Here is a 14,570-nt window from a genome sequence, read left to right as displayed (position 1 = left end):
CTTTCCTTTCACAAGCAAAACAGAAAAACAAAAATCTAGGAAAACCCCAAATGTCTGTAAACAGTGATATATTGACACAGTGAAGGTAACGTTCTATTTCTTAAACTGGTTGGGGAGTAAAGGAGCATTCATTTATTATCCATTACTGTGTATCCTAACCACTTCTTTGTAATCTTTTCTACTGACTCAATAGTTACTTTTTACAAATCAAGGAGAATCTGGAAATAGACACAAAGTAAGAACATCAGAGTGTTCTTTCTTTAGGCTATTCTTTTTTTAGATTCTTTTTTTTTTTTTTTAATGTAGACCATTTAAAAAGTCTTTATTAAATGTTATAATACTGCTTCTGTTTTACCTTTTTTTTTTTTTTTTTGGACCCAAGACATGTAGGATCTTAGTTCCCCAAACAGGTATGGAATCCACACCCCCTGCATTGGAAGGTGAAGTCTTAACCACTGGATGGACAGGGAAGTCCCTTTTTAGGCTATTCTTAACTCCCCTCAGCTTGGCGGCAACAGAACCAGCAGTTTGGTGGGCTGAATTTTGTTTCCATTGTCCTTGTGCTCGGTTGTGCCCAACTCTTTGCGACCCAATGGACTATAGCCTGCCAGACTCCCCTGTCCATGGAATTCTCCAGGCAAGAATACTGGAGTGGGTTGCCATTTCCTTCTCCAGGGGATCTTCCCGACCCAGGGATCGAACCCCGTTCTCCCACATTGCAGACAGATTCTTCACCATCTGAGCCACCAGGGAAGAGGCTGGATTAATTTCTATCAGATGCTGCAGGAGTGATGCTGTTCTAGAACCAATGTTTATGTTAATCTCTCAGCTAAGGGTACAGAGACCATGCAGAATGTGTTCATTTAAACCCTAAATCCATATAAGGACAGGGCCATAGAAAGCTTCAAATTCCCAAGGGAGAGTTTCCCCCTACCAAGAACGCTGGGCAAGATAGACAAACTTCACTGCCATCTTCCTGTGCCAGTGGGTCTATGCTTTCACTCAGGACTAGGCTGCAAAATGCCCTTCAAGTCTGAGCTGTATGCAACGTTCAGCTCTGACTTATTACCCCCACAGACTCAAGGCCCCTCTTTTCTCTACTGAGATACTAAAATCAAGTTAGGCCAGTCCTCCAGGATGGTATATTAAAGATAGCTGCAAATTACTTCTCCCCATCCTATGGAGAGGGAGAGTCTAAACTCTCTCTCTTCAAATCTAGGATGGCTTTAGCAACTTGTTTGGCCAATAGAATGCAGCTGAAATATTGTCCTGGGACTTCTGAAACCAGCTGATGAAAAGTTTTGCAGGAGGCTTCCTTGATGGTCCAGTGGTTAAGAATTCACCTTGCAAGGCAGGGGACAAAGATTTGATCCCTGGTGGGGGAATTAAGACCCCAATGAGGTGGAGCAGTTGAACCCAGGTGGCACAACTAGAAAGTCTGCAAGCCACAAGGAAAGATCTCGTATGACAGTATCATGTGGGATCATGTGGGATCTTTCATTATGGTGCAGGGACTCTCTAGCTGTGAAACACGAGCTTTACAGTGTGCAGGCTCAGTTGTTGTGGGCTCAGTAGTTGCAACATGCAGGCTTAGTTGCTCCATGGAAAGTGGGATCTTAATTCCCCTACCAGGGATCGAACCCACATTGTACTGCACCAAGACCAGCCAACCTCTTAACAACTGGACTACTAGGGAAGTCCCTCTTGGACACTCACTTTTGCAGCTCTGAGCTGCTGCTGCTGCTGCTAAGTCGCTTCAGTTGTGTCCGACTCTGTGCGACCCCATAGATGATAGCCCACCAGGCTCCCCCATCCCTGGGATTCTCCAGGCAAGAACACTGGAGTGGGTTGCCATTTCCTTCTCCAATGCATGAAAGGGAAAAGTGAAAGTGAAGTCGCTCAGTTGTGTCCGACCCTCAGCGACCCCATGGACTGCAGCCTTCCAGGCTCCTCCCTCCATGGGATTTTCCAGGTAAGAGTACTGGAGTGGGGTGCCATTGCCTTCTTCACAGCTCTGAGCTACCATGTAAGAAACTTGACTATTCCAAGGCCTCCATGCTGGAGAAATCACATAAAAAGACCAAGCGGACAGGTCTTGCAACACATGGAAAGTGAGAGATGGCTAGTCTGCCACTTGTTACTATTTGCATCATCCCATTTGAGACCCAGATACCACGGGGTAGAAACGAGTTTTGTGGTTCGTGTCCTGCCCAAATTCCTGAACACAGAGCCAGAGGAGATGATAACAAAATGGCTGCTGTTTGAAGCTAAATCTCAGGGTAGTCTGTTGTGCAGCCCAGCAAAACAATTCTCTGTGTCCTGCCTCTTGGCAAATTTCTTACTTACTTAAAAGTTTGGCTATGTTTTTAGGGGATCACTTAGATATCATCCAAAAGTTTTAGAAAAATGTTTCATTCCATTTTCTTATGGGAGGAGTTTCAGGCTATATAGTTTTTCTATATTGCCAGAGGCAGAAGTCAAATCTTTCACTTAACAGATGAGGAAACTGAGGCTTAGAGAGGTTAAGCTATGTGTCATGGTCACGAATCTGGGTTCCACAAACCTAGGTTTAAAAAAGGATCTTCTAGCTGCTCTTACCTCCTGGGATGGCCCACATTGAGTCTGTGGGGGTGTTGCTCTCTAAATAAATCCACTTCTTACCGATCACTTTGTCTCTCACTAAATTCTTTCCGTGATAAGATATCAAGAACTTGAGCTTCATTAATTCCTGAGACGAGGTATAGTCTCAATTAAAAGACTGTGGGTTCAAGTTCCAATCTGATTTATACAGTTACACTTTGCCATCACTTATTCTGATCACAAATCTCAGGGACAGGAGCTCCTCTGTGGGGCGTGCAGATGGTGGACAGGGCATGACAACACATCAAGAGGACCTAGTCATCATAAAATGTTTTTAAAAAAGATCTTCTAACCCCAGAGGGAATACAAAGTCAACATTCATATTTTTATCTACTTATTTATTTATAAATAGAGGCATATGGGATCTTAGTTCCCCTACTAGGGATTGAACCCATGCCCCCTCTGCAGTGGAAGCAAGGAGTCTTAACCACTGGACCACCACGAAAGTCCCTGGATATTTTTTAAACACCTACTATGAGCTTAGAACCACTCTAGACACTAAAAAAACAGCTACAAGATAAAACAGGAAAAAAGTCTCAAAACAAACCATGGAGATCATATCCTAGTAGAGAGATAGACCAGAAACAAGTGAGAAAAGAATTAAAAGCATAATTTCCAGGAGGGACGAGAGCAGAGGTGTGGGTGGGGGATATCTTGCAGAAGGTGATCAAAAGAGGCCTCTCCTGAATACGTGACATGTAAGCAGAGACGTGATAAAAAAAGGGAAAGGACCATGAGTGATCCAGGGCAGTGTGTTCAGGGCCACGGCCCACCCACTCCAGGGTGTTCAGGGCAGAGGGCACAGCAAGTGCAAAGGCCTCTGGGTGGGACAAGCTTGTCACCCTCCAGGAATAATGAAGATGATGGAACTGAGTGAGCGATGGGGGAGCAGTACCAGGTGAGGTCAGTGCAGTGGGCAAGGGCTGGGCCTTGCTGAGTCTTGTTGAGAATGGTAAGGAGTCTGAATTTTATTCTCTGTGTGACAGGAGATCTTTAGACAGTTTTTAAACAGTAGGGGAAAGCTATGATCTTTTTTATTTTATTTTTTGAAATCTTTTCCCTGAATAAAGTATACTCCAATAAAAATTACTTTTAAAAAGGAATATATAATTTTTGAAAAAGGAAAAAATATTTTCCTCTATATTTATTTATTGAAGTATAGTTGTTTTTTTTTTAATTTATTTGGCTGCACAGTGTCTTAGTTGTGGCACACAGCACCTTTTAGTTATAGTGGGACCTCTTTAGTTGTGGCATGCAAACTCTAAGTTGTGGCATGTGGGATCTAGTTCCTTGACCAGGAATCAAACCTAGGTCCCTGCTTTAGGAGCATGGAGTCTTAGCCACTGGACTACCAAGGAAGTCTCTATTGAAATATAGTTGATTTATAATAATGTGTTAGTTTCTGGTCTATGGCAAAGTGATTCAGTTATACAAATATATGTGTGTGTGTGTGTTATATGTATGTGTGTGTTCTCTTTCATATTCTTTTCCATTATGGTTTATTACTGGATACTGAATATAGTTTCTATGCTATACAGTAGGTTCTTGTTTATATATATATAAGTTTTTCTTTGGCCACATTGTGCCATACATGGGATCTTAGTTCCAAAACCAGGAACAAACCTGTGCCCTTTGCAGTGGAAGCATGGAGTCTTAACCACCGGACTGCTAGGGAAGTCCCCAAACCTCCTTTTAAAACCATCCAACAGGATAAAGAAAATAGGTCAGAAGGAGAGAGAAAGATTTTTCTACTGTGAAGAGGTAAAGGAGTATGTTAACACTGTCCTGGTAGCAATAAAGAAAAAAAAAAAAAAGAATCCCATCTCACCCCAACTTCAACAAAAAAAGGCCATGTAGAGGTTTGCAAAGCTGGTGAGGATTCATTCATTCAACATATATGGTGGTCACTGGGGCTAATTACAGATATTTCGTGAGATTGGAAGTCTCCACCCAGTTGAATTCAGGCTTGGTCATACGATCTTCTTTGGCCAATGAAATGGGAGCAGAAATGACATGTTACTTCTGGTTAGAGGCGCTTAAGAGCTGGTACATGACTCTCCATTTTCTTCCCATACTCCAGTGAATCCTGGTGCCTTATGTTGTGATAATAGCACCTGGAGTCAGAAACTACTCAGTCAGCCTGAGCCTCTGGTGATGACCATGAGCAGAGTGCCTCTGCCAACCCACAGTGAATAGGCAGCTTTTATAAAACAGGAAATTAATCTTTGCTGTCTCTAGCCACTGGGATGTAAGGGGTGTTGCTGCAGCATAACCCAGTCCATCCTTACCACTACAATATATGTTTAATTCACACAGCACTATTTGGGACTTCCCTGGTGGTCCAGTGGTTAACACTCTGAGTTCCCAATGCAGGGAATGCAGGTTCGATTCCTGGTCAAGAAACTGAGATCTCACATGCTGGAAGGCACAGCCAAAAAAACTACAAGCACTATTCAAGGCCTTCATTGTAGGATGTGGGATAGATTAAGGAATCAAAAGAGGAGCTGCAGGAACCAGAGCCTGAGAAACCAGAATCAAGACTCTGGTGCCAGCTTCCTGCTTTCTATTCCTGCATCTCATCCCTATTTACCTCTGCTTTGCCATTATTACCCCTTCGGTCTACACATTCTTCTTGTGCTGGGTAGCCACCAGCAGTCCCACCTTCACATCTTTCCAGTTCTGGGTCCCCCAGGCAAGTCTATTCTCTCTCAGCTTCAAATCAAGAAACCCTGGGGAAGGGTCTAGGGGTTCCATTCGGGTCACATACCCACCCCTGAACCAATCTCTGTGCCCAAGGAAATGTGCAGCTAGGCCTGAGCCACTGCCCACATCCACAGTGGAGTGGAGTAGAGGCAGGTAGGATGGGGTATGTTACCAAGTGGGAAAGGGAAACATATTTTGAAGCCCAAAGTACCATCCACATCCCTAAAGGAAGTGGAAAGGATATGTGTACAAGTACATGAGAAAAGCCAAGGGAGAATGTAACTGAGCTGAGGCTGATGAAAGGCAAAGGAAAGCACGGCATCTGCGTGATCACCCGGAGAGGACAGAGGCAGACTACAGAGCCCCTGGCTGGACAGCTCCCTGCGCTGGCACCAAGGAGGCACCCGCGGTGTCGTACTGCCACGTAATTGACAAAGCCTGGTGGAGACAGGGCATGAGGAGGGGACGTCGAGTCAGATAAAGGATGTGGCTCTCTGTTCACTAATTTAGGGAACAGTGGGATGGACCTTCTGTGATGGGGAACAGGCCAAGTTTGGAAGAGCAAATACTGGACTAATCTGTATGCTCTATTACCATCTTCCCTACATGAATCCTTATTGGTCTCCTTCACCAGTGAGCCCAACTCAGGTTTATACCCCATCTCAAGACTGGTCCCAGGCAACCTCCTGTCAATCATAAGAGATGAAACCCACCGGCCATCCTGGTTGAGGTATGCATACCATGCTTGAGAATTATAATACCAGGTAACCTGTCCAAATTCTTTCAGACACCCCTACTGTGTACCAGATACTTGGTTCTTTATATTTACTTTTTCTCTATAAATCAAAGGAAAGGGCCCCAGGGAAACTGAAATGAACCAAAGGGAAAGCAATGCACTTCTGTGTGAAGATGGGTGAGATCTGAAATTTCAGAACAAACCATATGTATGTAACTATCCAACTTCCAATCCATCAGGGCCTTCCCAAGGCCCAGAAGTGAGAGGAAAATATTCTCTTGGCCCAAATGCAAACTCTCTTAACGCTTGTTGGTTCTTGGAAAAATTTCCACAGACACCAAGAATCCTGGTCACCAGTTGGGCATGTGCATGGCTCTTTGTTGGCAATAAAATTCCAAAGATGCCAGGGACTTCCCTGGTGGTCCAGAGGCTAAAACTCTGTGCTCCCAATGCAGGGGACCCGGGTTCAATCCCTGGTTGGGGAACTAGATCCCACTAGGCTGAAGCTAAGACCTGGCACTGCCAAATAAACAAACAAAAAAAAATATTTTTTAAAACTTCCAAAGGCTATCGCACAGTCAAGTCTACCCCACCTCCCACCCTCTTGAAATCCCTTGGACAACACACACTCACACACACACACATACACAATACAAAATAACAATCTTTCCAGGTGGCTACTTAAGGGTCTGATCCTCCCTTCTCTCATTCTTTGCAGGGCTCATTTTCCCTGCAGATAATATATACCCCAAAGAGGACAGCTCGCTTTAAGAGGAAGGGGAGGACTGAGCCATTACTAGCTTGGTGAGACCGTCACTTGTCAGCTACCCTTCAAATTAAGACCCAGCAGGAAGAAGGGCACAAAAGCTACTTCCCAGCAGGCAGGCAGGATTAACAAACAAAAATCAGGGCAACAGAACAGCAGCACATCTAAGCTGATATTTTTCACTTCCTTGCGGATACTTGCCCCGTTTATAAACAAACATGGTGCATATGGGCCAGCTGGGGGATCTGGAGAAAAGGAAGGGGCCCAGAGGAGCAATGGCTCTTGGAATGTCACCAAGAATGATGCTGGTTAAAAATCTTGTCTCATAGACCGGGAGCTGGAGAAGGGCATGGCAACCCACTCCAGTATTCTTGCCTGGAGAATCCCATGGACAGAGGAGCCTGGTGGACTACAGTCATGGGGTCGCACAGAGTCAGACATGACTTGGCTACTAAACAGGCCGGAAGCAGGGCCCTAGCGTGGGTATGAGTTGCCCTCAGGACCCTGCTGGCAGGTCAGATCAGCACGTGGACTAGAACCTGGCATCCTTCCTCTCAACAATACAACTGAAACGTTCAGGCTCCTACCCTGTACCACACCCAGTGCCAGGAGCAAAATCATTAACCCACCTGAACCCTCCATTAACAGGATCACATTTCTGCATTCCACTTTTCAGAGCAGGCCTCAAAGCAAAGCAAGCTTATATTTAAGAGTGTATGGTTTTTTCTTTTTTCCATTTGTGTTGCAATAGTTGGGGAATATCCCAAGGACAACCCACATTCCTTCCAGACTCCCCTACATGTCTATCCCTGACCCAGAGCACACAGATTCCACACTCCAAATCCCAACCCTAGGACTCAGCTAGATCTTCAGCTATTAATCCAAGACTCTGTTTCAAACATTAGATTTTCACTTTCTAAAAACTAACATTTTTTAAAGATGTGCAATGTGGAAAGGTGGCATTTTTCGGCACGTGAGCGTGTGCTTGTCGCTCAGTCATGTCCGACTCTTTGTGACCCCATGGACTGTAGCCCACCAGGCTCCTCTGTCCATGGGGTTTCTCCAGGAAAGAATACTGGAGTGGATTGCCACGCCCTTCTCCAGGGCATCTTCCGAACCCAGGGATCGAACCCAGGTCTCCCGCATTGCAGGTGGATTCTTTACCATCTGAGCCAATAGGGAAGCCCAAGAATACTGCAGTGGGTAGCCTAACCCTTCTCTGGGGGATCTTCCCGACCCAGGAATTGAACCAGGGTCTTCTGCATTGTAGGTGGATTCCTTATCAGCTGGGCTACCAGCGAAGCCCATTTTTCGGCATAGCTATTGGTTATTTAAAATTATTGGTGAATTAGGACTCTCTTTTTCCCCAAGCAGTGAGTTGGAGTTTTGGTCTACTATCCTAGTAAGTGGCTTCCTTGGTGGCTCAGTGGTAAAGAATCTGTCTGCCAATGCAGGAGACTAGGGTTCAATCCCTGGGTCAGAAAGATCCCCTAGAGTAGAAAATGGCAACCCACTCCAGTATTCCTGCCTAGAAAATCCCATGGACAGAGGAGCCTGGCGGGCTACAGTCCATGGAGTCACAAGAGTCAGACACAACTTAGTGACTAAACCACAACAACCCAGTTAAGTGGTGGGAAGCTCTGGATCCATTTAGCCAACAGCCTGGGTCTCAGACTAAATTCTGTCCAGGGACTTTCTTAGTGGTCCAGTGGCTAAGACTCTGAGCTCCCAATGCAGGGGGCCCAGGTTTGATCCCTGGTCAGGAAACTAGATCCCACATGCTGAAGTAAAGATTCCACATGCCACAACTGAGACCAGGTAATCAAATATATAAATAAATATCAAAAAAATTCTGTCCAGAGACAATGAGGCAACACCTGCTCCTCAGAATAAATGCTTCAAGACAGCGCATTCTCCCAAGAAGCACAGAGGACGCTCTGTGTGCCCCAAACTCCCCCCAGTGCACATGAATTTACCCTCCACAGTTAGAAATTCTTTCACACCTAGGCCTTGAGTGGTTTGGAAAGAAAACAAAGTATTTTAAAGAAGGCAAGCAGCCCAGGCCTAAATGAGCTTCCTCGGTCCCTGCAGTTATCAACCAGGTTTTAACAAAGCCAGCTTTGTTGTTGTTGCTATTTAGTTGCTAAGTCATGTCTGGCTCTTTGTGACCCCACAGACTGTAGCCCACCAGGCTCCTCTGTCGATGGGATTTTCCAGGCAAGAATACTGGAGCGGGTTGCCGTTTTCTCCTCAGGGGATCTTCGCGACCCAGGAGTGGAGCCTGTATCTCCTGCACTGCAGGAGGATTCTTTACCACTGAGCCATCAAGGAAGCCCTAAGGGCTACCTGGCTACTGCACTGTTTCTTCCTTAATTCTTCCCAGCTAAGTGAAGGGACTTAAGAGGAAGACAGCTGGCAAGAGAGAAGGATCTCAAATCGGTTCCCGTTCCAAGAGCTTCGCCCATTGGACACAAGCCTGTGCCAATGCCCACTAACCTCCGTCCCCAGAGAATAACCCTGACCAGCTCCCTGGCTTACCCCAGGGCCTCTGACCTCATTCAACACAACCAACATTTACTGAGGGCACAGAGTACCAGGGACTTCACAAAAGAGCCTTGGGAGGGGGCAAGAGGTGGGAGAGGAAGAAAAGCCACCACCACTGCCCTCCAAATGCTCACAGTCCATGGCAACACAGACAGCCACAAACACAGCTGGCTGTCCCCAGACTCCATCAGCTTGTCTTGATGCCTCCGGTTGGAAGGAAGATACTCCCTCCCCATTCTCAGAACACAGCGTTAGGTCTTCCTTACACATTCTTTGATGTGACAGAGGCTTACCAAATCATGAAAAGATTGCTTACAGAAAAAGGGACTTGTGGACAAAATCATAGGACTTCATACTAGAAGTCTTGAAAGCTTGAAAGACATCATTTTAGGTCAAGGGCTGGCAAAGGTGGAAAAGGCACTGACCCCAAAATCCAGTGCCTGTGTCTTTCTCCAGCTCACCTCCTGCCCTGAGGCAAGGCACACTCCACTAAGAGTTTTACAGATGAGGAAAGGACTGGTTCAGCAGTTTTTATCAGAAGTAAAACCCACAAAGTTTCCAAATTACATTTGCTCTAGAACCCCAATATATAAAACAAAGAAAAGGAATCAGGGCTGCAAGCCCAGAGCCAACCCACTAATGCTAGGTGGCCACCAGGGCAGCCAGTTTGAAATCTGTAGGAATAACATCTGAAAGCTCCTTCCAGAATTTGTACACCCTTGCTTGGAGGACAGAAGGAGGGGATTCTCGTTGACTGAATGCTTTCAGTGGTCCCTGACAATTTATTAGTCAAAGGTCATTGAAATCTCTGCAACAGTAACATGAGTTCAACTAGTGCTTGTGAACTAGTATCTCCTTGGATCTGAGCTGTGAATTGGGACGTTGGCAAGAGGCAGAACTGGGTTTTGAATCAAGGGTTTTCTGCCTCCAAACATGGGATTTCTACTCTTTGCTAAGGGGTGTGTGGAAATGTGGGCTGAATCAATAATCTCCTTGAATGGTAAATACAAACATATGTGCGTATGTGCCTAGGAAAACACATCTTGACAAATACTCCTCTTAAAATTATTATTAGCTGGGCTTCCCAAGTGGCGCTAGCAGTAAAGAACCTGCCTGCCAATTCAGGAGACAAGACAGGTGGATTTAATGGGTGGGTAGAGAAGATCCCCTGGAGGAGGGCATGGCAACTCACTCCAGTATTCTTGCCTGGAGAATCCCATGGAGAGAGGAGCCTGATGAGCTACAGTCCTTGGGGCAGAAAAGAGTCAGACACAATTGAAGTGACTTAGCACACACACACAGATGGTAGCCATGCAGATGATTTATAGTCTATATGGTCTATGTTTTCTAATTTTCCTATAATGAATAGGTATTTTTATACAAAACAGGTACTGCTTATTAAAATGGTTTTAACAATTCACAACTGACACATGTTGGGTTTCTGTAGAATTAGCGGCTGGAAGGATAGGTGGTATCTCTGAACTTTTGGAGTTGACAGTGGGAATAACAACGCCAAATTCCAAAAACTCTCCCTTGGAGTAGAGGGCCCTGGGCGAAGGAGCAGTTCTCATGGTCATTTAACAGCTGGGGAAGGAGAGGGTGGGGCAAATTGAGAGACTAGAATGGATATATATATACATTACTGTGGCTCAGACGATAAAGAATCTACAATGCAGGAGACCTGGGTTCCATCCCTGGGTTGAGAAGATCCCCTGGAGGAGGGCACGACAACCCACTCCAGCATTCTTGCCTGGAGAATCCACATGGACCGAGAAGCCTGGCGGGCTACTGTGCATGGGGTTGCAAAGAGTTGGACATGACTAAGCGATTAAGCACACATATGTAAAATAGCTGGTGGGAAGCTGCCGTATTACACAGGGAGCTCAGGCCAGTACTCAGTGGTGACCCAGAGGTGTGGAAGGGAGGGGGTAGGGAGGCTCCAGAGGGAGAGGATATTTGTACACTTATGGCTGATTCATGTTGTTGCACAGCAGAAACCAACATAACACTGCAAAGCAATTATCCTTCAATTAAAAATAAATAAATAAACAAAACATTCTCTGAAATGAAACTGTTCACTTCTGGGAAGTGTGGTTATTTTTGAAAATAACAGCAAGTCCCTAAGACCCCACCCAAACCTATGCTTCTCTTCTCCGCTCCTCTCAGGGACCTCATATAGAGGCTGAGGGTGCTAATAAAATTAAAGATGGTCACACGGACCACTTATGACACATGGACCCCAGAAAGCCTGGCTCCTCAGTGTTCCAGCCCCAGCCCAGCAGGACCTATGGGGAGTGAGCCCTCCAGCCTGGCCAACTCAACTCTCTGGCCCCACCCTGACGTCCCCCCAGAAGCCACTTGAAAATATGACAATCACAGCACTACTTCAGAAGGAAAAAAAAAAAAAAACACCCAGAAGGCAAGACAGGCCTTGATCGGGCATGAGGTGGGGCCAGCCACCGTGCCAGCCACTTCCCTGGGTTATTCATGCCAGCCCTACCCGCAGAAATCTTCTAAATATTTAACATGCCACCTCTAGGTACAGCACAAACCCCCAGCAGGCGGCAACAGCTGCGGACAGGCCCGCAAGGAATGAACAGCTTGGGGGGCTGAAAGGCACACGCACTGGCTTTGGGAGGAAAGCCCAGAACGGTGGCCGGGAGACAATGCCGAGTACTGCGTACTGCTTCCGAAAGCGGCCCCGACCGGCTTCTCTGAAAAGCAGGAAAGAAGGGTAGGAGATGGGAGGTGTTTCCAAACGTGGAGGGTGATGGTGCAGAATCAACCAGAGTCGGGAGCCCCTCTTTCTCAGACAAAGAAAAAACCGGAATCGCACCACCTGGCCCCTCTTCCCAGACCAATTTCACCCAGGTTCCTCGAGCAGGTGGCAAATCTGACTCAGGAGAGGCTGGTCAACGAAGGGGAGGAACTCGAATAGATGGTTATATCTACCTCCAAAGGAGAGCAAATCCACGAGAGAAGGAACTCTTCAAAGGTCTAGTAAGCTCTGGGGCTTGTCAGAGCAGAAAACGCCCCCCACGCCCACCCGCGATGACTTCACGCAGGCCTCACCCCGGATGACTCTGCGCTCTCCTGCAAGGCCGGGGAGGTGTCATCGCCACCGTCAGGGTGGCCGTCTGTCACTTGGAAATTTCCCGGAGATACCTGTCTATCTTTCTCCTTCAAACCCCCCGCCAAAGGACCCAGACAAGGGGACGCGAGATTCAGAGGTGTCCTTCTCCGTCCCACTTCCCTTGGCCGCTGTCAATTTGAGAACCCTAAAAAGGAGTCTTTTTCAACCCCCTGGGGAGCCCCGCCTCTGCCTCTCTGCCCTTCTCCGCGACTACCCCTCCAGGCAGCGCCCAGGCTCTGCTGTCGATTTCACCCGACAAAAGCGTAGCGGCTGGGCGATCGCAGGCCAGCGTTTCTCCCCCAAGGAGAGGGACGCGTGTCCCCGTGGCGCGCCCACTCGGGGCCTCTACCAAGCGCATCAAGCGGGGGAACAAAGCGGCCGGGCGCGGCGACACGCGGCCCCCGGCGCAGCCCCGTGCGCCCCAGCCCTAGCGGCCCCACCCGCCGGTCCCCCGCGCCCCGGGCCCTGCCCCGCAGGGCAGCAGCCGCGTCCTGCGCCGCCCGATCGCCAGCGACCTCGGCAGCTACTGTACCTGCTAAATTTAGCGGCCGCCGGGTATTAATAGCCGGAGCCACCCGGGCCGGCGTTCTGCAGGGGCGCGCGCAGCCCCTGGGGCCGGCGGCGGCGAAGGAGGGAAAGGAAGGAAGGAAGGGACGCGGGGAAGGAGGCCACTTACACCACCAGCCTGGAGATGATCCATGCCACCATGGCGGGGGCCGGGCGGGCGCAGCTCGGCGACGCGGGGCGGCTCGGCTGCGGCGCTCCGGGCACGTCCGTCCGCGCACGGCCGCCGCCGCCAGACTGAACGCGCCCGCCGCCCTGCCTGCCGCTCGCGCGTCGGCGCAGTCGCGGCACGTTCCGGCGGCGGCCCCAGCCCCCCGGGGCACCGCGGGCCCGCGGCGATTGGGCGGCGAGCGGCTCGGGCTCCCGAGGGACCCGCCCCGCCCCGCTGGCCCCGGGTCCCCCGGCCACATTCGGGCGGTTCCTCAGCGCGCCCCGGTGCCCCCGCCGTTCACAAGGGGATCCTGCGGTGGCCTAATGGGCAGGACAGAGACCCCGGGGCCGCCCCACCCTCTGTGCTCCGGGGGATAAACTGAGGCGTGGACTTTGGGAATCTGTGTCCACCTGTTCTGATTGGAATACAGTCATCCCTCGTCCGGATACTGCGCTGGCCTCGTAAAGGGCTTAGCCACATCTGACTGCTCCAGTTGTCCCCCCGCAAGGCGTTATCTGCCTAAGAAACAAATCTGGGCCTGTGTCTCCCGTGGTTAAAATGCTGAAGAGTTCCTACAAAATCTGGTCTCTGCCTACAAACTCACAGCTACCACCATGGCCCAGATCCCCGCTCTGGGCCTTTTTACTGCAGGCATTTTGGACTTAGACCACGTTGTCCCCTCTCCCCCGTTTATACAGTCCATGCCATGTCGCCTTCTTCAAGGCTCAGATAAGGGTTATTTCCTAAGGACAGCCTTTCCTGGAGGCTGCTCCAGCGTCTCTGTGTCGAAGTGGCTCCAAGTGACCCGGAGGAAGAGAGAAGCTGGTATTGCCTAGCGCCAGTGCCGTGTGGAGCCATTTTGGAGTCTTAAGCAAAAGGGAAAATATGCGTCTAGAGCGTTTGTTTTGTTTTTAAACATTGCACTAAATGTGATTTATCTTGATAACTGCGTCTTGCGGCCCTCCCTTACATTTTGCCACTGAAAAAGTGCCTCAACCTTCTCACCCAAATCCTGGCCCTTATTATAGACTTGCTCCCTGGTACATTGTTCCATGGTAGCTTGAAAAACCTTTGTCTACTGCGCCTGCCCTTGGCTGCTGCTTTCCTCACTGCCTCCATGGTGCCTTCTGAGAGCCTCTGCTTTGCTGATGCGATGTCATGTATAATTCAGTGTCAGATGCCAGAGACACAGGAAAGAGTCAGCTTAAAGCTTTCTTTAAAGGAAACTTGCCCAAGACAGCTTCCTAGCAGAGGAGAGGAGACCTCAGACCTTGGAAAGAGGCTGAAAATGTTCCTTCAGAGGGAGCAGAGAGACAGCGAGGGTGTGATACAG

General features: G+C 48.4%; 1 protein-coding gene across 4 annotated transcripts in view; it reads right to left on the bottom strand.

Annotated features, from left to right (window-relative positions):
* The window catches only part of REEP1 (receptor accessory protein 1), a 136,620-nt gene extending 123,290 nt beyond the window's left edge, over positions 1–13,330 (bottom strand). For 3 of the 4 annotated variants that reach the window (XM_018055360.1, XM_018055361.1, XM_018055362.1), the window contains exon 1: positions 13,199–13,330. In XM_018055360.1, coding sequence (XP_017910849.1) covers positions 13,199–13,230 — 32 coding nt within the window. In that variant the 5' untranslated portion in view covers positions 13,231–13,330. The remainder of the gene's footprint in view (positions 1–13,198) is intronic. The other variant, XM_018055363.1, reaches the window with a different exon arrangement.

Source organism: Capra hircus, chromosome 11 (genome assembly GCF_001704415.2).
Source record: "Capra hircus breed San Clemente chromosome 11, ASM170441v1, whole genome shotgun sequence".
Taxonomy (NCBI): Eukaryota; Metazoa; Chordata; class Mammalia; order Artiodactyla; family Bovidae; genus Capra; species Capra hircus.
The sequence above is the reverse complement of the archived record's forward strand: the minus strand, read 5'-3'. Positions and strand labels throughout refer to the sequence as shown.